General features: G+C 41.6%; 2 protein-coding genes across 2 annotated transcripts in view; one reads left to right on the plus strand and one right to left on the minus strand.

Moving 5' to 3' along the window:
* iqgap3 (IQ motif containing GTPase activating protein 3) overlaps positions 1–8,292 on the minus strand; it is a 49,459-nt gene extending 41,167 nt beyond the window's left edge. Inside the window, exons 1-7 of the mRNA XM_084052782.1 lie at positions 8,099–8,292; positions 4,048–4,135; positions 3,070–3,226; positions 2,390–2,467; positions 1,896–1,972; positions 1,112–1,179; positions 168–281 (exon numbers count right to left, since the gene is read on the minus strand). Of these exons, the coding sequence (XP_083908908.1) occupies positions 168–281; positions 1,112–1,179; positions 1,896–1,972; positions 2,390–2,467; positions 3,070–3,226; positions 4,048–4,135; positions 8,099–8,132 (616 nt within the window). The 5' untranslated portion in view covers positions 8,133–8,292. The remainder of the gene's footprint in view (positions 1–167; positions 282–1,111; positions 1,180–1,895; positions 1,973–2,389; positions 2,468–3,069; positions 3,227–4,047; positions 4,136–8,098) is intronic.
* Positions 8,293–12,223: 3,931 nt separating this feature from the next.
* Positions 12,224–25,796, plus strand: ttc24 (tetratricopeptide repeat domain 24; the record flags this gene model as incomplete). The annotated part of the gene is made up of 10 exons (XM_084049387.1): positions 12,224–12,418; positions 13,451–13,744; positions 16,393–16,594; positions 19,323–19,529; positions 20,201–20,329; positions 20,956–21,077; positions 22,542–22,647; positions 24,415–24,561; positions 25,551–25,596; positions 25,694–25,796. 10 exons carry the CDS (start codon positions 12,224–12,226, stop codon positions 25,794–25,796), a joined length of 1,551 nt encoding a protein of 516 aa, XP_083905513.1.
* Positions 25,797–26,151: the final 355 nt, after the last annotated feature.

Consider the following 26,151-nt stretch of genomic DNA (forward strand, 5'->3'; position numbering starts at 1 on the left):
AAGAGATGGAGAGACCCCCCTGTGACCCAACAAACGCTATGTAGCAATGATTACTATCAGAATATAGTACTTTAACCTTTTTAACAACAAATATCACTTACCCTACCTTTAACTTAAGTTCAAGTGAACAACGTGAATAAACAAGTTATTTAAACACGACTACCTACCGGCAGCCTCGTCCACTGATAGCTCACTGGCCAGGATTCCACCAATCTTACCGAAGGCGGGCATCTGGATGCCATATTTATCAAGCTCCACCTTCATGTTATTAATCTCCTCCTCTGGAGACAATTAAAACATAACAAATGTTCATGTTAATATGCTGATGTGTTAAATGTACTTCTGTACATGTATATCATGTTTTAATGTGTACGTCTGTACCTGCATAAAAATATTATGTGTGTATGTATATCTGTACATGCATATACAATGTTATGCACATCTGTCTACTGTACATCCATTTATGATGTTTTGATGTGGCTGCATTCCTATGCTAATATGAAGTGTTTTAATGTACATCTGTATATTCATATATGATAATGTGTTAATATTAGGGGTGTGCTGATACACTAACTTCACGATACGATACACGATATTGGGCTCACAATATCGATACGATATATGGCACTTGGGGGGGAAAAAAACCTTATGAAAATATATGGGGGGAAAAAAGCTTATGAAAATATATGGGGGGGGGGCGGAGCAAATGCAAACAAATACTTCTGTTTTTGCATTATTATTATTGCAAACAAAAAAAATAACTTAAAAAAAAATATCATTTTCTTTTCCAAAACGCCAAAACGATACATATCGTCACGAAAACATATCGCGATATATATCGCGGGAAGATATATATCGCGGGAAGATATATCGGCACACCCCTAGTTAATATATGTCTGCACTAACATACACTGTAATGTGATCATGAGCAACTGTAAATAAAGGTATGTTTTAAAAGCGCATCTTGGATTGTAAAGTAAAATGTTGTACAAACAAGCCATTACCAAAACATTACTAGTATTAGTCTGGTGACTGTAGCTAGTTTATCATTATGGGTACTTTCATCATTATGGATTCATGGATAGTTTATCAGAAGTGTTATTTTATTTACCTGTGAATTTGACCTTCCCATAGAGGTCGTGGATCTGAGGAGCCAGTCCTCGTCTGAACAGATACAGGCTGGAGACAACAAATAGTGTTTGTTTTACCAAACATCACAACTGATTTATACAGAACTTGCCAAACAATACATTCACATGCAATTACAAGGTGTTTGCAGAGACTGTTGCAGTTGTATAGCTGCATATTTACCCTGCCTGTAGCAATTTGGCAGAGTGCTGTAATCTAGACTCAAGTTATTACAAGTCACTCTCTAAATCAGTGATTCTTAAACATTTTCATGTTAAAGACCGCCAAATGTATATGTATTAGGCCATGGATCTGTGGACAGAACCAATCCAAAGTCATTAGTTTGCAATTGAGCAGTGGGCGTAGGGATGTTAGCAGCAGCTGTGGATTTTTATGTCCCCAGACGTATTATTTGGTAGGTGGAGATCGCAAAAATATCTGGTAACACAAGACTTAACTGTAATTTTGTCCTAACTAACTCAAAGATGAATTAGCAGGTTTTAATGAAACTTTGTGGGAATGTTCCGTATGCTGCCCCAAAAGATGAAAAAAAGAAGATACTTTTTAGGTTGAAAAAATAATAATGACATAATTGGAGGGGTGTTTGGGTGGCAGAGATGTAAGAAACTCGCCCAGCACTGCAGTCTCTGGTTTATTTTCCAGCAGTGGTGCCTCTAGCTTGGCTGGGCACTCACAAGCCAGCAAAGGGATTGTGAGAGCATGGATACAGTAAACAGTTAGTATAGTTGTAGTTGTTTTAAACTGACCTGAGAGCATGGATACAGTAGATAGCTCTTGGCATGTTCTTCTTATCGTAGATGTCTGTCGTCTCTGGTTGGAAGAGCTGACAACACAAGTCAGTCAGATGATAGGTTACCTCTAATCCAAATGAATCACTTTAATGATGGTTTGATCCTATCGATTGACCAACAGGAATTCTTCATTTGTGATAAACTGGACTGTTATATTGTCATTATTGGAATATGTACAACCGCATGTTGAATCCAGTGTTCACTGACATTTCTAACACCTCACTGGTTGAACCGTTTAATTATTCATGCACTGTATGTCGTCTTTTTTATATCCATCTTATTCTTTACTTTTAATCTTAACTGCATCTCAACCTTCATGCTATCGCTGCTGCTCTGTCAGCAGAATGTCCCTCCGAGGATCAATAAAGCTTTATATTTTCTAAAGGCCTCTTCTATTCATTAAATGTTAACCTGACATCATGGTCACTTTGTCTCAGTAGTCTATTTACCGTTGGCAGTCCGACCTCCATCATTGCATTCCTCCAGTGGTTGATGTTGTCTGTGTGACGAAACTGCAACCCGGCCGCCTGAATAACACAAACACACACACAGACATTAGAATACAAACCACTGTATGACGTTTATGTACAATAATAGAGGCAGATGAGGATTGATGTCTACCATTATATGATTACAGATTTAAATGAACGATCACAATGTATGAACTATGTCAGATCAGATTAAAACCTGATTTATAATACTTCATCATAGTACAGTGTCACTTGAAAAAGCTGATCTACAAGCTCACAACACGTTACAGATCATCAATTTTTGCCGTTTTTGAATGCCCAAAATAGGGACTCCAGGGTGAAAATAGAAATCTGGATAAAGATCCAGTTGTGACCAAAACATCACAATAAACAGTCAGTTGGAGCAAATTACAATGTGTAAACTTTATTCTGTGTTAAAATTGTATTCTTTTTTTTCTCCATACAAATAATTATGATTAATGATTTCATTATATTTTTGGCATTGGAAGATGTAAATACAAATGTACATTTATGTTTACTGCCCGACAACAACAAAGTATGTTTCTAATTGAGTTCAATGCGTTTTGCCTTGCTCAAGGGCACCTCCGGAGCAAACGACACCAAAGATGATGGATGAGGATGAGGAAACGCGTGTTGACCTTGTAGCGCTGCTGGTCCCCGTCGTAGATCTTCTTCAAAGGGACGATGTTGGGAGCGAAACAGTGACCCAGTTTAGCCAACAGAACACCATTCCTCAAGGCCTCCTCCAGCTCTACTGGAGCTGGGACCTCCTCGTGAAGCACTGCCTCCAACCACCTACACACACACACACACACACACACACACGAAAGGTCAGAGGGATTCAAGACTCTTTATTGTTACTTCCCATTACCCAAGTATAGAGGTTTTCTGTTTTGTTTTACATTGCAGCAACATGAAGGAAAGGCAATCAAATAACAATAGTCATAAGTTCATAAATGAGTTGGCTACTAAAATATATTCACAGGTGTGTGTGTGTGTGTGTGTGTGTGTGTGTGTGTGTGTGTGTGTGTGTGTGTGTGTGTGTGTGTGTGTGTGTGTGTGTGTGTGTGTGTGTGTGTGTGTGTGTGTGTGTGTGTGTGTGTGTGTGTGTACAGCTATTACACCAGGTTTTGTTGTGGTTAATGAAGAGTCTGTCCAATCAGTCCATGACATTAGCCTAGAGGAAGCCTTTATGACCACGGTTATTAAATACCAACCACTTCTACTTCTACATACTGTACCATCTCAGAGCTAGGTTATAGGTGAGGACTATTTGTTTTTATATTTGGCAGCCTAGGACAAAACCCACTGACTTGTTAGAGGGTTTCAACAACTTGGGATGCTTAAAAAGGATGCAAAAAGGCTGGCAAAGTATTGTGCTGTCTCTGCTAGAATTGGCAGCCGCCAAGCCTGACTGGAGACGCTGTTACTTATAGTCATAGAGTACTGAGTGACATGCTGCGTCCCTGTACATTTCTCCATAGTGTGGACATAAATGAAATGGTTAAAATGGATGCATAACTGTTACTAGATCCGCAATCCTGTAACCCCAGAAGAACGCTGATTAACAGAACTAGTCATACTAGACAGACTCGTTTTATGAATTCCAGACTGACCTCTTGGCTTCCTCCAGTCGACATAAGTACTGGTAAGCCACATTCTGGATGCGTTGTTCATCCATCTCCTCTGCTGTCAGACGCTCATCTGCAAAACAAACAATTCAAATCAGCAACGGACGCACGCTAGTCAGAGAGTAGTTTTAACTTTGAGTGCTTTCCTTTGGCATTTATGACCACTTTCAACCTGGCCTCCATATTTTGGGCATGTTATTATAGGTGAAAACGTTTTATTATTCCAACAAAGTTAAAATCCTGTGTTATTCATTTGAGTGTCAATGGACCCAAATGGACCTGTATGGGTTCAACTGGCTGTAGTTGTACACATTCAAGAGTGAAATGAATACAGAGGATTTCACTGTGCCAAAGTGACATGATATAACCCCATATGTGACCTCACTCTTCACTGTGGCCTGGGACTCACAGTCACATAGCAGGGCCAGGGGAGGTATTTTACCTAGTTTTCAATGTTGTATCGCTAAGTAATTTAAAGATACTGACATGTTTCTACTTCCTACAGAGTAAAGATGTGGTGGTAAAATTATATTCAGCTGTGAAACAACAGTTTAAATCTTTGCAGAATTTTAACACTCCCACACACACTCCAAAACCGCAGCGGATCGGGAATGCACTTCCGTGTTAAACGTTGCACAGGCTATCAAAAAAACCTCTGCTTCACAGTAGATTTTAAAAGGTGCTGTAACTCCCGTGATATTTATTTTGTTAAAACAAAACGTGATGTTTTTTTTGTATTAAAAAGTTAAACCTCTATATATATATTCTGAAAGTAATCAGTGCTATAGAGCAGGGGTCTTCAACAGGGGGTCCGGGACCCCTAGGTGGTCCTCAGAGTTACTACAGAGGGGCCGCCACATCTTTGTCTGATAGCATATTTGTTTTTAACATTAACCACTTGACTTGAACCCTATAGAATCCCTATTCTTTCGCGAACTTTAGCCAAAAACAGCAGATCTACTTGTAAATCGGCTATTTTTGGCCAAGAGGTATAGGTGTAGAGGGAATAAAGACCAGATCAAGTAAACAAAAAAACAAGTTTAATCTGAAACAATTTTATACAATATAGTGGGGGTCCCTGCTCCATCTCTCTCTCAGCTAGGGGGTCCTTGGCCTGAAAACGTTGAAGACCCCTGCTATAGTGTGTTTGTTCAGGGGTCTCTCCAGCTCATTTTCATCCAATCAAGTGAGAGAAGCCACTTATTAGCTTTGTGTATTCCAGTTCTAATTTAGCCTGCTCACTTTTTGTTGCATCACTTCCAATTTCAATTGTGTGTCCTGTATGAGTTCGCTCTGCTGATTGGATACAAAATTGTATCACAGACATGAACTTTTTTTTCTGTAAAGAGCTGGAGAGAACAGGGAGACCCCCTGTTACTGAACAAACACACTAGGGATGCACCGAATATTCGGCCACCGAAACATATCGGCCGAAAATGGTTAAAAAATGCATTTTCGGCTTTCGGCCGAAAGGGTTTTAACACCGAAAAAATATCACCGAAAGAAACCGAAACATATCGGCCGATATCACCGAAAGACACCGAAACAATGCTATTTTCAAAAAATCTTGGAATAAAATGTGGAATATTATTATTATATAATTATATAAATGTTTACATTTTACAATTTTTCAGCAGTCAGTCTGGAATTAATGTATGGATTCAAAAGTGCTGAATAAATGTTTTATGGACCCATAATAGTGATTATTATTTAAGTTAAGTTTTGCCATAATCATGTCTTTTGCCATAATCAGGTAGCTGATCAACATTGGTAAACAAATAAATTCATTATATATATATATATGTATATATATTATCATATTCGGCCTTTCGGTATTCGGTTTTCGGCCAACTGTTTTCTATTTTCGGCATTCGGTTTCGGCCAAGAATTTCCCATTCGGTGCATCCCTAAAACACACTAGTCCAATGGGTCTTCAACAGGGGGTCCGGGACCCCTGGTTACTCCAGGGGGTCCGCCAAATCTTAGTGATAGGATTTTTTGTTTTTTTACATTAACCACGTGAACCCTAGCATCTCTATTTTGATGAACATTAGCCAAAAATGGCAGATCTACAAGCACACAACGCCTCGCAGTGTGCTTGTAGATCGGCTATTTTCGGCAAAGAGGTTTGGTGTAGAGGGGAAAATAAGCAAATCAAGCAGGTTGAAGTGGTTAAGTGTCTGAAATGAACCAAAAATATCAATTTACACGGCACTGATGATGATAGTCAATGAAGCTATCTATGAAATCTATGAAAATGTGTAATCTGCAACACAATTGTATGCAATGTATGGGGGTCCCTGCTTCGTCTCTCTCTCTCAGCTAAGGGGTCCTTGGGCTGAAAATGTTGAAGACCCCTGCACTAGTCTATAGCAATGATTACAATCAGAAATAATATAGAGCTATTTAACAAAACAATATATAATAATAATAATAATTATCACCTTACAGCTCCTTTAATTTTACCACAGACATCAGTAGGAACGTGTCAGTAGTTGTACCTTCAAATTAGCAATACGGTGTACGGTCAAGGACCCCCAAATTGACACATACTAGCCCACGGACCCCCATTTGAAAAGATATGCCAGGGACTCAACCATTTTGATTTCTTGGGAGTCTTAATCTACACTGTATCATCATCTTTAGTGTTCATTTAACTCTGGTTTAACTCTTGGTTCCATTTGTAGTGTACACTCTCAGAGTTACAGACACATATAAGGGTCAATTTGGTTCCTAACTATTCATTTGGCTGGGGACCCCCTGGAACCCCCTCAAGGACCACTGGTTGAAAACCACTGCCATATATGGATGATAATGATTCTACAGACAGTACGTGACCGTGTCCCAAGCTACAGCGAGCGATGGGTGAGGTCATATAGGGCCATACTGTAAGTGTCACAGTGTTTTCAACTTTTACATGGCTGTTTTCCTTTTATATTATGTTAACATTCTAATTATAGAAGATGATGATGTATTATTATAAGTTAAGCTACCCAGCAGTAGCACATAAAGTAATTAAAATCAAATCAGTCCCACCTTTACCAGCTGAAACATTAAAGTGATGAACACATTCATGCATTACTAATTACACCTCAATGATATGAATGTGAAATGCCGTGGTGGAAGAAGTACACATATTTTGTACTTAATAAAAATATAAATACTGCAAGGTAGAAATACTCTTGTTGTTACAAGTAAAAGTTTGGTGTTCAGAGTCAGAATCAGCTTTATTGTTACATCACACAGGTTTACAGAAGTAAAACAAGTGGGTGAAACTTGTTTCCGAGCATTGTTCCCATCATATTGTTATTTCCATAGAAAGAAGAAAGGGAAGAAGAGGGGGGCGGGGGCAAGGAGATCAATTAAAGAAAACAAGCAAATTATCAACATAATGTATATAGTACCAGATATAATAAGATATCAAGGTGCGTGAGCACAGCAGCAAATGTATACTGTGCATGATATTCAAAATTAAATTGAGTAAAAGTGCAAAAGTATTGGCATCAAAATGTACTCAAAGTACCAAAGTAAAAGTACTCATTATGCAGAAGTGTCCCATTTCACGTTTTTAAAATGCATGCAAATCTTGTCTCAGTAGCAGATCTACTGAAGCTCACAACGCGTGGCGATGTGAGCTTGTAGATCTGCTATTTTCAAATAGCCACAGTTTAAATAGGGCTGAAGTGGTTAATGTATGTTTTGTAATAATAATCCAAATCTACAAAGTAACTAGTAACTGTTTTCAAATAATTGTAGTGGAGCAAAAGTATAATATTTGCCTTTGAGATGTAGTGGAGTAGAAGTAAAAGTACTGAAAATTGGAAATACTACTACTTTACTGATCCAGTAAAGTAAAAAGTACCTCAAAATTGTAATTATTACAGTACTTGAGTAAATGTACTAGTTACTTTCCACCAGTGATTTCTATTTTCTACATTGTGGTATTGCTACTCTTTATGTAACTAAGTAAACCATGAGAGTAGTTCTTAAAGATCTTAAGCCAGTGTAAATAAACAAACGACTCAGTTCCACTTACATCCTGAACGTGTTGCTCCTCCAGACTCTCCCATGTTGATAAAACTCCTCCTAACAGTCAAAACATTCACTTATTCCACCAAATGTGTTACAGAAAACTCACACTAATCACTGTAAACAACATAAACTCACTCTAACTCACTGTAAACAACATAAAAACAATCTATGAGCTAGTAGTGTGTGAGTGTGTCTCTCTCTCCCGTTTGTCTCTGTCAGAGGCGTGTATGTGACGTCTTGCCTATTCAATTTGAAATATCCCGCCCGTCTCTGATTCGCCAACCTCTCGGCCGGCTCCGCTATTGGTTGAAGATGACGCTTTGCATTGTGGGTAAAGTAGTTCATCCATTATTTAGCGTTCTGCCTACAGACAGCTGCGGCTCTGTCGGAAGCAGAAGACGTCTCGCTTTGCATTGTGGTTAAAGTAGTTCATATATTATTTAGCCCAAAGCGCCGCGTACTGCCTACAGGTCTATCGGTTCCTACGTCATATTATATACAATCATGTTTGGTTCATATTTAGTACACATTTATATAAATAAATTATGTCTATTTTATGTCTGATTTATGCCTGTACTGTTTTCTTTTAACTGACAGAAAAAAAACATTTGTAGACCTTCCTAAAGGCAGGCACATATTATTACCATAATATTTGATTCATATTTACATTTGATATATAAAAAAATATATCTATTAATGTTTTACATATTTATTTCATGCTTTTTAAGTTTTTTTTATTATTTATTATTAACGTTAGTGTTCCTGCTTATTTTGCTGGTTGTTTACTGCTGCCATGGTAACGGAGCTCCCCTGTCCTGCTGGATCTGCTAACATGGTGGAATAACTAAAACAAACAAGCTGAACTAAAGCCTCATTCATGTTTCTCATCTAGGTTACAACTCGGACTGTTACATGTATTCATTCATTCATTGATTAATTGATGAACACAGTGAGTTAATTCAGTTTAAGTGCATTGCCTGTTGAAGGGTTCCACAGAATGGGAGACAGCTGCTGTTCCTGGAAATGTGAGTGTTTAATTGTCTGGTAACGTTAGCTATATGTTAGCTTAGTTCAAAAACACTGCACACATTAATAAGTATCAGTGTTAATGTATCTATTTGTAACAGTTACAATGTACAAATTTAACCTTTGTGGCAGTGGTGTAAAGTAACTAAGTACATTTACTCAAATACTGTACTTTACGGTCAGTCATTCTTTTTTTTAAGTACACTGAGGAATCTTTACTTTACTTTACTGGAGTATTTCAAATTTTCTATACTTTTACTTCTGGCTTTTACTTTTACTTTTTGTTTAATGGAGCTTTCTCAGATAACATTATTTTATTTTACCTCAGGAAGACAAATAGACTTAAAATGAAAGAATAGATTATCATCATTACAACAATACAATGATGGATAATTTAGGTTTTAGACATTTAGCTGACAGCAGTGCATTATCTAACATTTATTTGGAGGATAGTGTGTGGTTGACTGTCATCTTTATTGACAATGAATACACATGGTAGTGTGTGTGTGTGTGTGTGTGTGTGTGTGTGTGTGTGTGTGTGTGTGTGTGTGTGTGTGTGTGTGTGTGTGTGTGTGTGTGTGTTGTGTGTGTGTGTGTGTGTGTGTGTGTGTGTGTGTGTGTGTGTGTGTGTGTGTGTGTGTGTGTGTGTGTGTGTGTGTGTGAGTGAGTGAGTGAGTGAGTGAGTGAGTGAGTGAGTGAGTGAGTGAGTGAGTGAGTGAGTGAGTGAGTGAGTGAGTGAGTGGATGGATGGATGGATGGATGGAACAGAAATGCACCAATCCAACCCTAACCCTATTCCTAACACTAAGCCTAAACCTACTAAATTGTGTGAGTGCAGTTCTTTCAGTGCAGTTGATCTGTCAGTACAGTGTAGGCTCCTGGTCTGCAGATATACCTACTGTTGTAAAGGGAAAGAGAGAGATTATCCAACCACCCTCCATTAGAGGGCAGTGTTTCCTAACAAAGGACAGTTTCTCGATAAAAGCAAATTTAAAATTAAAAGAAGTCAACATACTGCAATAGTCTGTCTGTCTGTCTGTCTGTCTGTCTGTCTGTCTGTCTGTCTGTCTGTCTGTCTGTCTGTCTGTCTGTCTGTCTGTCTAGGCAAGGAATGTTTATTTGAAGAACTCCAATTTACACAAAGACAGTGCAAAAGCAACACATTATAAAAGGACATTTGAATAAAATAAAAAATAGTTATCAAAGAGACGAATGTACACTAGCCTACAGGCACAAGAAAGTCATTAAAACCCCTCAGTAAAAGGCAACAGCAAACAGAAAAGTCTTCAGCTTTGATTTAAAATAACTGAGAGTTGTGGCCTGCAGTGTACATGAGCACTTTAACATTGAAAATAGCAGATCTACAAGCTCACAACGCGTCGCGATGCGACGGGTTGTAAGCTTGTAGATCGGCTATTTTCAAATAAAATCTTGCAGGGAAATTATCAGAAAACAGCCCTGTCCTGTCTCAGATGACCTGAGAGGTCTGGATGATTCATGCTGTATCGCAAGATCAGAAATACAATTTGGCCCTATACACCATCCATCAATTATTTGACAGACAGGGAGGCAGCAGTGTAAAGATCAAAGAACTGGAGTGATATGCTCCCCTTTCTTGATATTAATGACTTAAGGACTCAGGCAGCAGCGTTCTGAATCAACTGCAGCTGTCTGATAGATTTTCCTGGGAGACCTCTGTAAAAAACACACAGTTACGGTAGTCAAGTCTATATAAATGTATCGACACGTTTTCTTTTCTAAATCCTGCTGAAGCACAAGTCCAAATGAAGCCTTCATTCTGGGTGAAGATAGGAGGCAGACACTGATATTGTCTTAAATGTCTGAGTCCCCGACTGCACCAAGATTTCTGGCTTGGGTTCAATGGGTGGTGGTTTTTAACATTATTGATTGAAGCTGAGGGCAGAATTTTAATCGCTCTTCTATGGCTCCAAAAACTATATTACTTCAGTATTGTTTTTCTTTAATTGAAGATGGGAACAATTAGTACTGTACCTCTAAAGACACAAAGTAGTCCCTGTCCTTTAAGTATGATTAAAGGACAAGGGCAATTATTATACTGTGCCAGAAAGTCCCACCCAGTTTCCCAGTCGGTCTACTAATATGTATGCAGCGCAGAAATCCCAAGCTCTGCCACTGTCTGTGTTTTAAGTGGATGTCACTGAAGACACATAACAAGAGCAACCTCAGTGCTATGGTGTGGTCCTGGTTCAAATCCTGGACTGGAAGACAACAAAGCTGTCAAGTCTGTCTACATACTGCATATACTGTGTGTGTGTGTGTGTGTGTGTGTGTGTGTGTGTGTGTGTGTGTGTGTGTGTGTGTGTGTGTGTGTGTGTGTGTGTGTGTGTGTGTGTGACTGTCTGTCTGTCTGCCTGACAGACAGTCCCTGGTTCGACTGACAGCCGACCGGCCAGACCATTTGCTGCATGTCACTCCCCGACACTCGCTCTCCTTGTTTTTCTCTCTATCTCCACTGTATACACAATATATCAAAGCCAGAAAAATGACTTTACATACTCCAAAACAGTGTTGATTTCGTCGACTGAAACTATGACGAAAAATGTTCGTTGACTACATTTTTTCACTGACGAAAACTAATTACAAAACTAAATAAAAACGAAGCCCCGATGACTAAAACTACATATATTTAAAGTTTTGTCAACAAATAAAAACTAGACTAAAATGTTAGGGAGGGACTAGTGGAGAAGAGATCCAGTAGAACTGAAAGACAAGTCATATGTTTGGTTGTGCTCCGGTGTTACGCTCTGAAAATTGCAGATCTACAAGCTGTGGGCTTGTAGATCTGCTATTTTTAGCACGCAACGAAATGTAAAATCAGCCATTACGACGCCATCAAGGCACCGACAAAATACAAAAAAAAGTAGACTAACAGTACAGTAGTTACTAAAATATAAAACTAAATGGGATTTGATTCAAAAGACTATGACTAAAACTGAATAAAAATGTACTGTCAAAGTCAACACTGCTCCAAAACTCACTGCTGTATACATGCCTGTCTGTCTGTCTCTTTCCCCAGTCCTTCCACCATGTTGCCAGGTCACCGCCCCCTGCAGGTTCCAACATGGCGTCTGACGGCTCTCCGTCGCGCGAAGGAGCCAAGAAGAGGAGCAAGAAGAAGAGGGACCACAAGGAGGTGAAGGGGAGGAGCCAGAGGCTGATAGAGGAACTGACAGAGAGCGGCCATGTTGCTCTGCAGCGTGGGCAGAACCAGGAAGCTCTGGACTGCTTCAAGAAAGCTTATAAAGCTTCTATACAGGTGTGGCACACTGCACTGTTTCTCAACGCCTGGTCCGGGGCCCACACTGGGGTCCTAATGGACCCTTATGGGTCTGTAACTCTCTGAGAGTGTAGAAATGGAACCATTCTTTTCTTCTATGCTGTAAAATTCTCAGTGCTAATTTAACTCTGAGAGTGTACAAATGGACCCGAATATTCGGTTCCATACACTCTCAGAGTTACAGACCCGTAAGTTTCTATTTCGACCCCCGAGTGGTCCCCAAAAGCGACGTTGAGAAGATATAGACAGTAGGACAGCTCAGAGGTAGATGCGTGTGGGAGAGTCAGACAGTAGGACAGCTGAGAGGGAGACAGTGTAGGAGAGACAGACAGTAGGACAGCTGAGAGGGAGACAGTGTAGGAGAGACAGACAGTAGGACAGCTGAGAGAGAGACAGTGCGGGAGAGACAGACAGTAGGACAGCTGAGAGAGAGAGAGAGAGAGAGAGAGAGAGTCCAGGAGAGGCATGGGAGATAAAACTGGGATGAGATCTGATCCCAACTCATCTCATATTATACAGTATAGAGTACAGAAGTCCTGACGTCACTCGTTCATCCCCTGGTTCGTAAAGTCATTTCTCTATGGAGAATAACATTGGGTCATCATAGAATCGTCTCATATAAGAATTGTGGTCCAAAAATAAACAAACTGTCTTGGCGATATTGTCAGGGAGGAGGTTCTGTATAGTTTATGATAGTCAGTCACTTATATTTGATACAGTCGGAAGTAACATTATTGTTTTCTCACCGTCAGTTGATGCTTCATATCCATAAGAGTAAAACCGCCGGGATCATTTGTTTATTTTTGGAACACAGTTCTTATTTGACGCGATATTGCATACAAACGTTCCAGCATGGAGACTGGGTTGCGATATTAAATACGTCTATGGGGATTCAGAATGGGGGTGGAAAACCGCGAACCAGGTAGACAAACATAGGATGTGTAAATTACATCAGACTTCGGTGCTCTATAGTGATAGCATGTCATGTCATGTCATGTCTCATCCTCTCAGCTGGAGGACAGTAAGGTCCAGAGTGCGTGTTCCTTCAACCTGGGCGCAGCGTACGTGGAGTCGGGGAACCCCCAGAGCGGCCTGGGCTTCCTGAACCTGGCCCAGCCGGCGGAGCGGGGGGACCGGGTGGCCGACCTGCAGTACAACCTGGCCATCGCCTACCAGGCCCTGGGACAGCACCAGAAGGCCGCCGCTCACTTCCACCAGGCCGCACAGCTATACCGCTCCCAGGGGGACGGGGCCAACGAGGGGGACACGTGCATGAAGATGAGCCACTGTCACCTCCAGGTGAAGGTCAGTGACACCCGGTACAACCACAGTGGTGGGAAAAAGTACTCAAATTCTTTACTAAGGTTTCATGACATTCATTTTTACAACACATTTAAAGTCTTTATCATGGTCCTTCAAACGTGTATAAAAAGTTTTAACTGAAAATTCTACTCCAGTGAGCCATTGCAGGTGTTTGTCTCTCACATTTCTAAAGCCTTTTCAACTGCAATGTCAAAAGTAATCTTTGCCTGCGGTTGTCGCTGTTGAGGGATCATCGCCTCTGCTCCGCCCCCCCAAAGGAAAGGCTAGGGGAGGGGAGGGGCGGGGAGGAGAGGGGGTGGGATTAAGTGACTATGACATCAAAGTCAAGGGGCCAATCCCAGATTACTCTTCAGCCTAATTATAAAAAAAACAGACCACAGAAAATCCACTGAATGTTCAAAGTTAATTTTTTTTGGGGTGAAATTGAGGTCATAAACCCCCCCAAAAAAATAAAAAAAGTGAAAATTAACGTCATATAACCTTTAAGTAAAAGTACCAATACTGCAATATAGAAATACTCTGTTACAAGTAAAAGTACTGAAATGTTTGAAAATAGCTGATCTACAAGCTCACAATGCGTCACAATGCGTCACGATGCGGCGTGTTGTGAGCTTGTAGATCGGCTATTTTCAAATAGCATATAAAATAGGGCTCAAGTGGTTAATGTGTGTGTTTATAATGTAATAATGTATATCTGCAAAGTAAATAGTAACTAAAGTTTTTAAATAATTGTAGTGGAGTAAAAGTACAATATTTGCCTCTGAGATGTAGTGGAGTAGAAGTAAAAGTAGAGAAAATTGGAAGTACTCCAGTAAAGTAAAAGTACCTCAAAATTGGACTTAAGTACAGTACTTGAGTAAATGTACTTAGTTACTTTACACCACTGACCACATTGACCACTGGGAGCTGACCGGTACAACCACAGTCTAATACTGTTGGTCACTGGGAGCTGACCGGTACAACCACAGTCTAATACTGTTGGTCACTGGAAGCTGACCAGTACAACCACAGTCTAATACTGTTGGTCACTGGGAGCTAGACTGAGAGAACGAGAGCAATCCATGGTCTCGAAGGGCGGATCCAAACCCAGGCGCCCGGAGCAGGCGCGTCCTCCGATTGCTTCACCAATCTATGTCCCCGCCCCCCCCCCCTCCCCCCTCCCCCCCCCCCCGGTCTGTGCACGGAGCAGGCTGACGTCACCAAATTTAGAGCGACGCCCCTCTGCACTCTGAATGGTTAGGAGATAACAAGCTTCAAAGACCATCGTTCCTGCATCGTTCCCCCAGACTTTTTTCTTTTGTAACAAAAAAAATGGCTGGGTTTCCGAGGCTACTGGGAGCTGACCGGTACAACCACAGTCTAATACTGTTGGTCACTGGGAGCTGACCAGTACAACCACAGTCTAATACTGTTGGTCACTGGGAGCTGACCGGTACAACCACAGTCTTCGATTCAGTATTTTGATATCAATAACATGTTTTTTTTGTTTTGGTCACATTATGATTCTAATTCCAGGCATCAGAATTAAATCTCAACCTGTCCTGTACTGTACTGTAAGTCGACTCCTGCTGGCTGTTTTAATAAGCAGTGGATTAGCAGCTGTTTTAGTGCTGACACGGCACTTCATACACACCTAATGAGATTATAGCTTCACACAAGGGCACACACACACACACACACACACACACACACACACACACACACACACACACACACACACACACACACACACACACACACACACACACCAATATTCACGTAACATATAACACACACATCAATACTCCCATAACACACAGCAGTATTCACATAACACACACACGCACACGCACACGCACACGCACACGCACACACACACACACACACACACACACGTTGCAAACACACACACACACACACACACACACACACACACACACACACACACACACACACACACACACACACACACACACACACACAAACACCAATATTCACATAAATCACACCAATATCGGGACAACACAATAGCCAAGTGGTTGGGGCGCGTCCCACATGCGATCAATGCCCTGACCAGTGAGTTTCCGGTTCGATTCCCGGACGGATATACGGACAATTTGCTGAATGTCACTCCCCTAGTCTTTCTCCGCATTCCCCTGTCTCTGTCCACATCGCTGTCAAATAAAGGCTTAAAAACTAGATAAAAAGCATAACTTCAAAACAAAAACAGCCATTATGTTATGTTCACATAACAAACTCTGCCACTGCCATCTGACCGATCTGGTGTGTTATTCAATAAATCAAACCATGAAGGGTCGCACTCAGAAATAAAAGTCCATACTTTTTATTGTTCCATATGCCTCATATTGATAACGATGACAAACTATCACCACACTGATGAAGGCTAGATAGCCGAAACGTTTGTCATCCTTATCAATAGAAACAAAGGACTTTTATTTCTGAGTGCGACCCTCCATGGTGGTTTGATATGTTCACATAACATACAGCAGTATTCATACCTCAACTGTGTGTGTGTGTGTGTGTGTGTGTGTGTGTGTGTGTGTGTGTGTGTGTGTGTGTGTGTGTGTGTGTGTGTGTGTGTGTGTGTGTGTGTGTGTGTGTGTGTGTGTGTGTGTGTGTGTGTGTTACAGGACATGACCCAGGCAGCACAGTGCTGTGTGAGAGCGGCAGAGAGTTACAGCGTGTCTGGAAGGCGGGACCGCGCCACTGACGCGCTCCAACAGGCCGCCAGTCACATGCTCCAATCAGACGACTTCACCAACGATGACATTGTCAACGTGCTGACACAATGCCTGCAGCTGAGCGACGTCATCACGGACGCAGAGAGCCGAGGTAAAGCTTTAGTGGTTCCAGTGGTTCTCAAATAGTTTCATGTCAAGACCCCCAAAATGTTTTGACCCCCATCTGAAAATGTTTAGTGCCAGGAACCCCCCATTCAAGATTCAAGGTTCAACTTTATTGTCAACAATACCAATTACAAAGTAAAAGCCAAGTGAAATTCGTTGTGCGCTAAACCAACACAGCAGCTACAGTCTCAAGAGTAAGATTATAAAGACTCAGTGTAAAATGTGATCTGTGTTAAAAACTGAGCTGCTTAAATAAATAAACATTCTATATAAAAGATCTAAACTACCTAGAAGTGCAAAATAGTTCAAGTGCAAACCGCATTGTTATAGGTCCAATACATTATTAGCCACAGACATGTGGCCATATAGTCCGGGCCATGTAATGTTCAATGTGTGTTCATAAGTCTGATGGTGGCCAACTTGTGTTGTATAAAAACATCTAAATCTTTCAAAAACAAAATTACATTTCTTTTAAAATATCAGACCTACAAGACACAACGTGTTGCATCGTGAGGCGATTTAAAAATAGCCGATGCATGTAGTAAAGTGATTGCTATATTAGCAAATGTAGCTGGGAACCCCCTCAAGGACCCCTGGGGACCCCCTGGAGCCCCACACATTTCAATGAAAGTTTCTCACCCAGCACATGCTCCCCGGAAGTACTTCTCCTTAAGGAATTGGGCCAATGGGTTTGCTGACATCATGGGCCTAATAGGCATGCACATTAGTGTCCTTTATGTGTCTACGTCACAAACCAACTCCATGCGCAAGCCTGTGAGTCGAGCCCATTGTTCGACTCTGTTTTGCCTGTTCATGTTTTGGGCCCAAGCTTTGCTGCAGAAGTCCTGGGGGCTTGGTTTAGTCACATTGTTGCATAAAAATAAAGGCTTGGCTTCCCTGTGAATCTCTAATCCCTCTATATTTGGACAATAATATGCATTCGTAATATGCCCGGAGGGATGGATGACTGACGGACAGACAGACAGACTAACACACAGACACTCTTTAAGACCATGGTCCACAACATTCTATGCAAACCGCAGAGATGGTGGGTATTACCGCCAGACCGTCACAATTTGAATAATCCATTAAAATAAACAATTTGTATTCATCGTTAACCACAGTTTGTACAGAATTTTACTCTATTTTATATTGTTGTCCTATTGTTTCTCTCTTTGTTTGTTTCTCTCTTCTTATGACTATCTTTATCTCTGCCAGCTGAAGGCGGGGCGAGAGATAATGTTTTTACCTCTATCCGTGTGTGTGTGTGTGTGTGCGTGCGTGCGTGCGTGCGTGCGTGCATGTGTGTGAGAGAGAGAGAGTTCTCATCTATGCGCCAAACTTTTTTTGCATGCTGCCAGTAGGCCAAGGAAGACACTCCCTGAATATTGAGAACCAATCTGTTTGTTATTTGACATTTTTCTGTGAATGCATTACCTATACCGTCTCTCCAGACTACGCTAGGAAGGACTCAGGGGAGACTGGTTCTTATGGAAGTGCTTCTATCTATCAGTTACACATGCAGGTCCATGGATGTGGGTGGTGACGGGTGATGATGCCACATTTGAAATACGTGTATTTATGTCCACATAAACAAAAGTACAAGAACACATACTACTGTCTGACTGCCAGTGCTGTGCAGACAATAAGAAAACAGCCAGCTACAAAGTGCCTGGAGGGCAGAACATTGTAGTTGACATCCTTCCCAGACTAACACAGTAGACATCAATCATGGATGAAGGCAACAGCGCCTCCTCACACACGCACGCACGCACGTACACGCACGTACACGCACACACACATCGAGCGTGGTTAAGTAACAACAGCTTGTCCTCCATGTGGTATCTCAGACTTCATGTTGCCAGTTTATATTGATTGATTGATTGATTTTATTTGGTGACAAAATCACTTCACTGAGGATGAAAACACAATAAAACCAGAGGGCTTATTTGTTTCCCTTTGTGGTCCTCTTTAACAAAAAACACTAAACAGCATAACACACAACAATATAATGTCAGTCATTTACTGTACGTATGACAATTTTGTAACCCCTATATTTTACACCCAGTGCCAATTGTCTATGTAATCCTGGGCACTACCTTCCCTCTGCCAACCTAGGGAGGCCAGGGCCGAGCTCATGCCTCCTTCAATGCATGAGAGCCAACTGACCTTCTTATCACCTGACAGGGGGGAGTTTCCCTGGAAGGACGTAGCGCGTGGAAGGAACACGTTACTCCAACCAGTTCCTTTCCCCTCCATCAGGCGCCCGGCTGGCCAGGGGGAGGCTGTATAGTGACCAGGATTACTGCATGTTTTTGTGAGGGTACCTACCCTAGGGAACACGGGGAGAACATGCAAACTCCACACAGAAAGGCCCTTTCGCCAACCCCACCTATATATGACTCTTTGTGACATGACTCTTTATGACTGATTTTTGTACTGGTCTACAAAAAGTGATATTCTTTACTGGGATCTTTTAATCATAGATCAATATCTCTCTGGAATAACCAGGCGATGCGACGCGTGAGCTTGTAGATCAGCTATTTTCAAATAGCCTATGTATAAAATAGGGCTAAAGTGGTTAATGTCAATATTTGCCTCGTGGAGTAGAAGTAAAAGCATTGAAAATTGGAAATACCTCAAAATTGTACTTAAATGCAGGACTTGAGTAAATGTACTTAGTTACTTTACACCTGTGGTCCCTTGTGTTCCAGCGGAGCTGTACAACAGGGTGGGGGGCATGTTCTCCCAGCTGAGGTGTTTCGTTGAGGCTCAGGACGTGTACCAGCGGGCCGTGGCTCTGGTGGCGGCGCAGCCCGCCAGGCTGGCGGTGGTGCTGCAGAACCTGGGCGCCGCCTGTAACTCTCTGGGAGAGTACCGCCCGGCGCTGGACTATCACAGAGAGGCTGCTGGGATACATGGTACACGCACCTACGCACACACAGACACACACTCACTCACTCACACACGCACGCACACACAGACACACACTCACACACAGACTCACTCACTCACTCACTCACTCACTCACTCACTCACTCACTGACTCACTCACTCACTCACACACACACACACACACACACACACACACACACACACACACACACACACACACACACACACACACACACACACACACACACACACACACTCACTCACTCACTCACTCACTCACTCACTCACTCACTCACTCACTCACTCACTCACTCACTCACTCACTCACTCACTCACTCACTCACTCACTCACTCACTCACTCACTCACTCACTCACTCACTCACTCACTCACACACACACACACACACACACACACACACACACACACACACACGTTTGTATTACTACATCTGTGAGGACATCAACATTTCAGGGTGTTGATGTAATCCATTGTTTACCCTTAATCAAAAACAGATCTACAAGCTCATGAACGTGTTGTGTTGTAGATCTGTTATTTTCAGTGCATGACACCGGCACGCAACTTTGACTTCATCAAGCATAAACCACATACATTACTACTCACTACAAATTCATTTAACGTAATGAATAGGGGTTACAATAGATAATATGGTACCGTGTGTGTTTGTGTGTGTGTAGGGTCTCTAGGCAGACGTGGGGACCAGGCAAGGTGTTTCAGTAACCTGGGTTACGCCTACGGTCAGCTGGGTGAGGATGAGGAGGCAGCAGAGAGCTTCCTCCACGCACTGCAAGGCTTCAGAGATGCAGGTAACAAACAATACAGTGTATATATGTACGTACACATTGTTTATATATGTACTTGGTATTGTTCATTTGTACTGTAATATATAGTGTGTGTGTGTGTGTGCGTGTGCATGTGCGCGTGTCAATCATCATGTAACTCTTTTCTCTCTCTCGGTCTCCCTCTTTCTTTCTCCACTAATGACCTGTCCTGTCATACTTCACACCTAATGATCTCTTCTATGTCTGTCTGTCTGTCTGTCTGTCTGTCTGTCTGTCTGTCTGTCTGTCCATCTCTTTTCTTCCCACACTTTCATCCCACCCACACTCTCTGTCTGTCTGTCTGTCTGTCTGTCTGTCTGTCTGTCTGTCTGTCTGTCTGTCTGTCTGTCTGTCTGTGTCTCTCTCTCTCTCTCTGTGTGTGTGTGTGTGTGTGTGTGTGTGTGTGTGTGTGTGTGTGTGTGTGTGTGTGTGTGTGGTGTGTGTGTGTGTGTGTGTGTGTGTGTGTGTGTGTGTGTGTGTGTGTGTGTGTCCTCTCTCTCTCTCTCTCTCTCTCTCTCTCTCTCTCTCTCTCTCTCTCTCTCTCTCTCTCTCTCTCTCTCTCTCTCTCTCTCTCTCTCTCTCTCTCTCCCCCCCACCCCCCCTGGGTGCAGATGACTACAGTGGTCAGCTTCAGGCGTGTGAAGGTTTAGCAGAAGCTCATTTCAAGTTGAGACGTTTGGATAAAGCCACCGAGTTCTACAAACAGGCACTGACTGCACACGCACACTGCAAGGTGACAACTACTGTCATTATAATCTCTGTCTCTCTGTCTCTCTGTCTCTCTCTCTCTCTCTGTCTCTCTCTCTCTCTCTCTCTCTCTGTCTCTCTCTCTCTCTCTGTGTCTCTCTGTGTGTGTCTCTCTCTCTCTCTCTCTCTCTCTCTGTCTCTCTCTCTCTTTCAGAGGACATCTTTATTTAGTTTGATCCCTGCATTGCTTTGGATGCTTTAAAAACTGATTGGCCAAAGTCAGTGGTGGAAAAAGTACTCAACTTCTTTACTTAAGTAAAAGTACCAATACTGCAATATAGAAATACTCTGTTACAAGTAAAAGTCCAGAATTCAAAATCTACTTGAGTAAAAGTACAAAAGTATTGGCATCAAAATGTACTTAAAGTACCAAAAGTAAAAGTACTACAATGTTTGAAAATAGCAGATCTACAAGCTCACAACGCGTCGCGATGCGACGCGTTTTGAGCTTGTAGATCGGCTATTTTATACCTCAGAATTGTACTTAAGTACAGTACTTAAGTAAATGTGCTTAGTTCGTTTCCACCACTGGCCAAAGTGGCCAAATGTGCACACATTTCTTGTTTTGAGTCCGACTTATATCGCAGCCTAGCTTGACTCCTCGGTTTTGACCAATTTCTCTCTCTCTCTCTCTCTCTCTCTTTAGGACATGTCAACTTCTGTCCAGGATCATCTAGTCAAGAAACTGACTGAAACAATACAGCTCCAACTCTCACTGAGCATGCCCAGAGCACTACAGGTGTGTCTGTCGCTGAACACATACAGTAGATATAGTATAATATATACACACTTAGATACCGCATAATGCTGCTGCTGTTTATTGATGCTGTGATGCATCAACATGGCTTGACATGTAGTATGTCTATTGAAGCAGGAGATCTTTCCACAATTCACATCATAACTCGCTGAATTATAAGCTGATTTTCAAGCTGTTTGGATGATACTTGGTTAAATTACAAAGGTGGGTTTTCACACCAAAACACCTTATATTTGCCCTGAACATTACAGGTGTATCTGTTACTGAGCATGCCCAGAACAGGTCTGTCTGTCTGTTACTGAGCATGCCCAGAACAGGTCTGTCTGTCTGTTACTGAGCATGCCCAGAACAGGTCTGTCTGTTACTGAGCATGCCCAGAACAGGTGTGTCTGTTACTGAGCATGCCCAGAACAAGTGTGTCTGTTACTGAGCATGCCCAGAAGAACAGGTGTGTCTGTTACTGAGCATGCCCAGAACAGGTGTGTTTGTGAGCATACCCAGATCAGGTGTGTCTGTTACTGAGCATGCCCAGATCAGGTGTGTCTGTTACTGAGCATACCCAGAACATTACAGGTGTGCAGTTTTTTCCCTTCTCTTTTTCTTTTACTGTGCAGCCAGTTTGTACCATTTGACTCACAGCAGACATGTAGCTATTCCACGGGATAATAGACACAAAACTAGCTTTTCCTGCAGAAACTCTGTCCATCATCATATGAACCACACACTTTCTCTCCACACAGAGAGGTCCACGTTCCCGTCGGCCAATCAGAAGCCATATTCCTCCAGGGCCACCTGACAGGTAAGAATCGACCAACCAGCTTCTTCTTCAGTTGACATTTAACCCATTAAGACCTGGTCATTTTTAGATTTGAGCTAAAAAGCATTGTTTTACACTTTGGGCTATTCAAAAATATCAGATATACAAGCTCGTAGCGCGGCACCGAGTGCCGCGCTACGAGCTCGTAGATCTGCTATTTTAGAATTGGCTTCAGGTCTTAATGGGTTAAGACATTGTGCATCATTGACTACTATGCGTTAGTATTGGATACTCCATCCTCATTGGTCAATCACAGCATTCTGCAGGTCTGGTATTTCCTGACCTCTGGAAGAGGGAAGATTGTTAGCTAATAAAATACTTTTTATATGAATATTTGTCACATTGATTTTGGTTATTGAAGTAGCTGTGTGCTGTAGTGTTGATTTTGACAGCACATTTTGATTCAGTTTTAGTCATAGTCTTTTGAATCAAATTCCATTTAGTTTTAGTCATCTGAAATGTTATACTGTTAGTCTAGATTTAGTCGACTAAATATTATAAGATTATAGTCGACTAAATCTACAATTGATTCAGTCGACTAAAATGTTTTTTGGCTGAAAATAGACGATCTACAAGCTCACAACGCGTTGTGAGCTTGTAGATCTGCTATTTTCAGAGCGCAACACCTGAGCGCAACCAAACGTAAAATGCCTTTGTCCCTCCCTACATTAGTCTAGTTTTTATTTGTTGACAACATTGTCAATATATTTAGTCTTAGTTTTAGTCATCATAGTGTAGTTTTTATTTAGTTTTCGTCAGTGAAAAAAGGTTGTAGACGAAGATTTTTCGTCATAGTTTTAGTCGACAAAATCAACACTGGTGAATGTGGTGATGTGCTCTCAGGTTTTGATTATTAGATTAATCTTCTTCATCAAACCACATCGCACAATATTACATTCACATGCTTTTTATTTGATTTAAAAAAAGGAACTTGAGACCAGGGCCAAGACCAGGGCCAAGCCCGCAAAGCCAAGGAAGGGAATTGAACCAACATCCCCACATGCCAAACGGCCACATAGTAACAGGTGAAGGTCTGTCTGTGTTTGACTGTCCAGCTGTTAGAGTAATGTGTCTCATAGAATAGAACCAGTGGTGGAAAAAGTACTCAAATATTTTACTTAAGTAAAAGTACCAATACTGCAATGTAGTACTCTGTTACAAGTAAAAGTCCGGAATTCAAAATTTACTTGAGTAAAAGTACAAAAGTATTGGTATCAAAATGTACTTAAAGTACCAAAAGTAAAAGTACTAAAATGTTTGAAAATAGCAGATCCAGCTATTTGAAAATCGGCTATTTTCAAATAGCCTAGCTTTAAAATAGGGCTAAAGTGGTTAATTTATACTTTATATTGTAATAATTTATATCTGCAAAGTAACTAGTAACTGAAGTTTTCAAATAAATGTAGTGGAGTAAAAGTACAATATTTGGATCCGAGATGTAGTGGAGTAGAAGTAAAAGTATTGGAAATTGAAAATACTCAAGTAAAGTACAAATACCTAAGTACAGTACTTAGTAAATGTAAATGTACTTAGTTACTTTCCACCACTGAATAGAACAGAATATCGTTGCTGTCAGGCAGACATTTATATATTGTGTGTGTGTGTGCGTGTGTGCGTGTGTGCGTGCGTGCGTGCGTGCGTGCGTGTGTGCGTGCGTGTGTGTGTGTGTGCGTGTGTGTGTGTGTGTGTGTGTGTGTGCGTGTGTGTGTGTGTGCGTGTGCGTGCGTGTGTGCGTGTGCGTGTGCACAGGAAGTGGTGTGTATGTGCACAAGGGGGAGCAGGGGGGGGAGTCAGTACAGGAGTCCACGGACAGGGAGGAGGTAGGAGCAAAGGACGGTGCGTTGGCAGCTGCTGAACAACCAGGGCACACTGTGAACCAGCAGGACCCCCGGCCTGGTCAGTAGCCCCCCCTGCTGTCTGTTCATCTGTATTCAACCACGTCCAATAGGGGTGGGACGATATGGGTATCTCACGATACCATTTCTGTGGCAATATTAGGCCCTCGATAACAATAATATCAAGATATTTGATATATTGCGATATCACGATATATTGCATGAAATTTCACCAACAATATATCGCGATAGTCCTTGTATTCAATTCGTAAACACATAAAATAGCACCAAACAGTTCAAAATCATCATTACACAAATACAGAGTCGGAAAAACAACGTATCAAAAACTAAAAACTAAACAAAAAAATCGCGATATCGATATATCGTCCCACCCCTAACGTCCAACCTGGCCATGAATGTGTTGGGCATGGCATTATAGGCAGAAATGAGCCGAAGCCAGTGGTTCTCAATCTTTTGAATTTCAAGGACCCCCATAACTCTGAGAGTGTACAATTTACACCAAATGAACTCAGAGTTTCAGACTCAGAGTTAAGGGTCCATATGGAATCCCCCCAATTAGGAACCCTGAGGTTCTCTGGACCCCACTTTGAGAACCACTGGCCTAGGTCTATTGAAATACTACTCCATAACGCCATTGTAAGTTATTTTAGACCACTAATACTACTATGACTAAAAGTAAATTGTAGTCTTTTTTTTAAATTGAATTTTCCTTTTTAATAGTTCACTGACAACAGATCAACTATAGGCAACAGTAGGATTTCATCAGTGTGTATCATGGAACCACTATACAAGTGGTTCTCAAACCTTTAAAATTTCAAGGGCCCGCGTAACTCTGAGAGCGTACAAATGGAACCAAAGGTTGGTTCCATTTGTACGTTCCATTGGAAACCCCCTCAAGGAACCCTTATGGTCCCTGGACCCCACATTGAGAATCAATGCGCTGTACAATCTCACTATATACAGCAAAGCTACCAGCTAATATACGTAGATACCAGCTAACAGAGCCTGTGTCTACTTTTTGTCCAGTAGAACAAGTGGATGGAGGTGTGGGTTCAAATCCTCTTCCAACAAACGGGTACGGCACACATTTGATCTGTCTTGTCTGTCTGTCTGTCTGTCTGACAGACAGACATTGGCTCAGTCCTGATTGGTGCCTGTTGTTGTTGTTTCAGTGAGTCCTCATTGGCCCAGACCGCGGAGCCCCGCCCCAGTGGGCCAGCTGTCATCAACCACCTTTTCCAGAGGCTGAAGTCTCGTATCTGTGCTATCATGTGACCATTCCAGCTTTTCCACGTGTTGTAAATAATGGATGTAAACTTGACATAATGCAACAGTCACCGACAATCGTATATCACCTGGTAACACAATCCGGACTGACAGTCTGTTCCTGTTCTGATTCATTCACTGGTTATTTGTGTTATTTATTTATGTAAGTTACATAACTAGGCTCCCATATTTCCTGTATATGAACTCCTGGTCGCTGCATTTCAGCTGAAACCTTCTCATCCAGATGAGAAGCAAAAAACAAATCTCCTGATAAATATGATCATGCATAGATCATGTATAGATCATATGGTGATAGATAATGACAGATGGTTTTCAATGTGAAACAAGGGAGTGTCTTTCATTC

The sequence above is a fragment of the Gymnoscopelus microlampas genome (assembly GCF_963454915.1).
Source record: "Gymnoscopelus microlampas genome assembly, chromosome: 3".
NCBI lineage: Eukaryota > Metazoa > Chordata > Actinopteri > Myctophiformes > Myctophidae > Gymnoscopelus > Gymnoscopelus microlampas.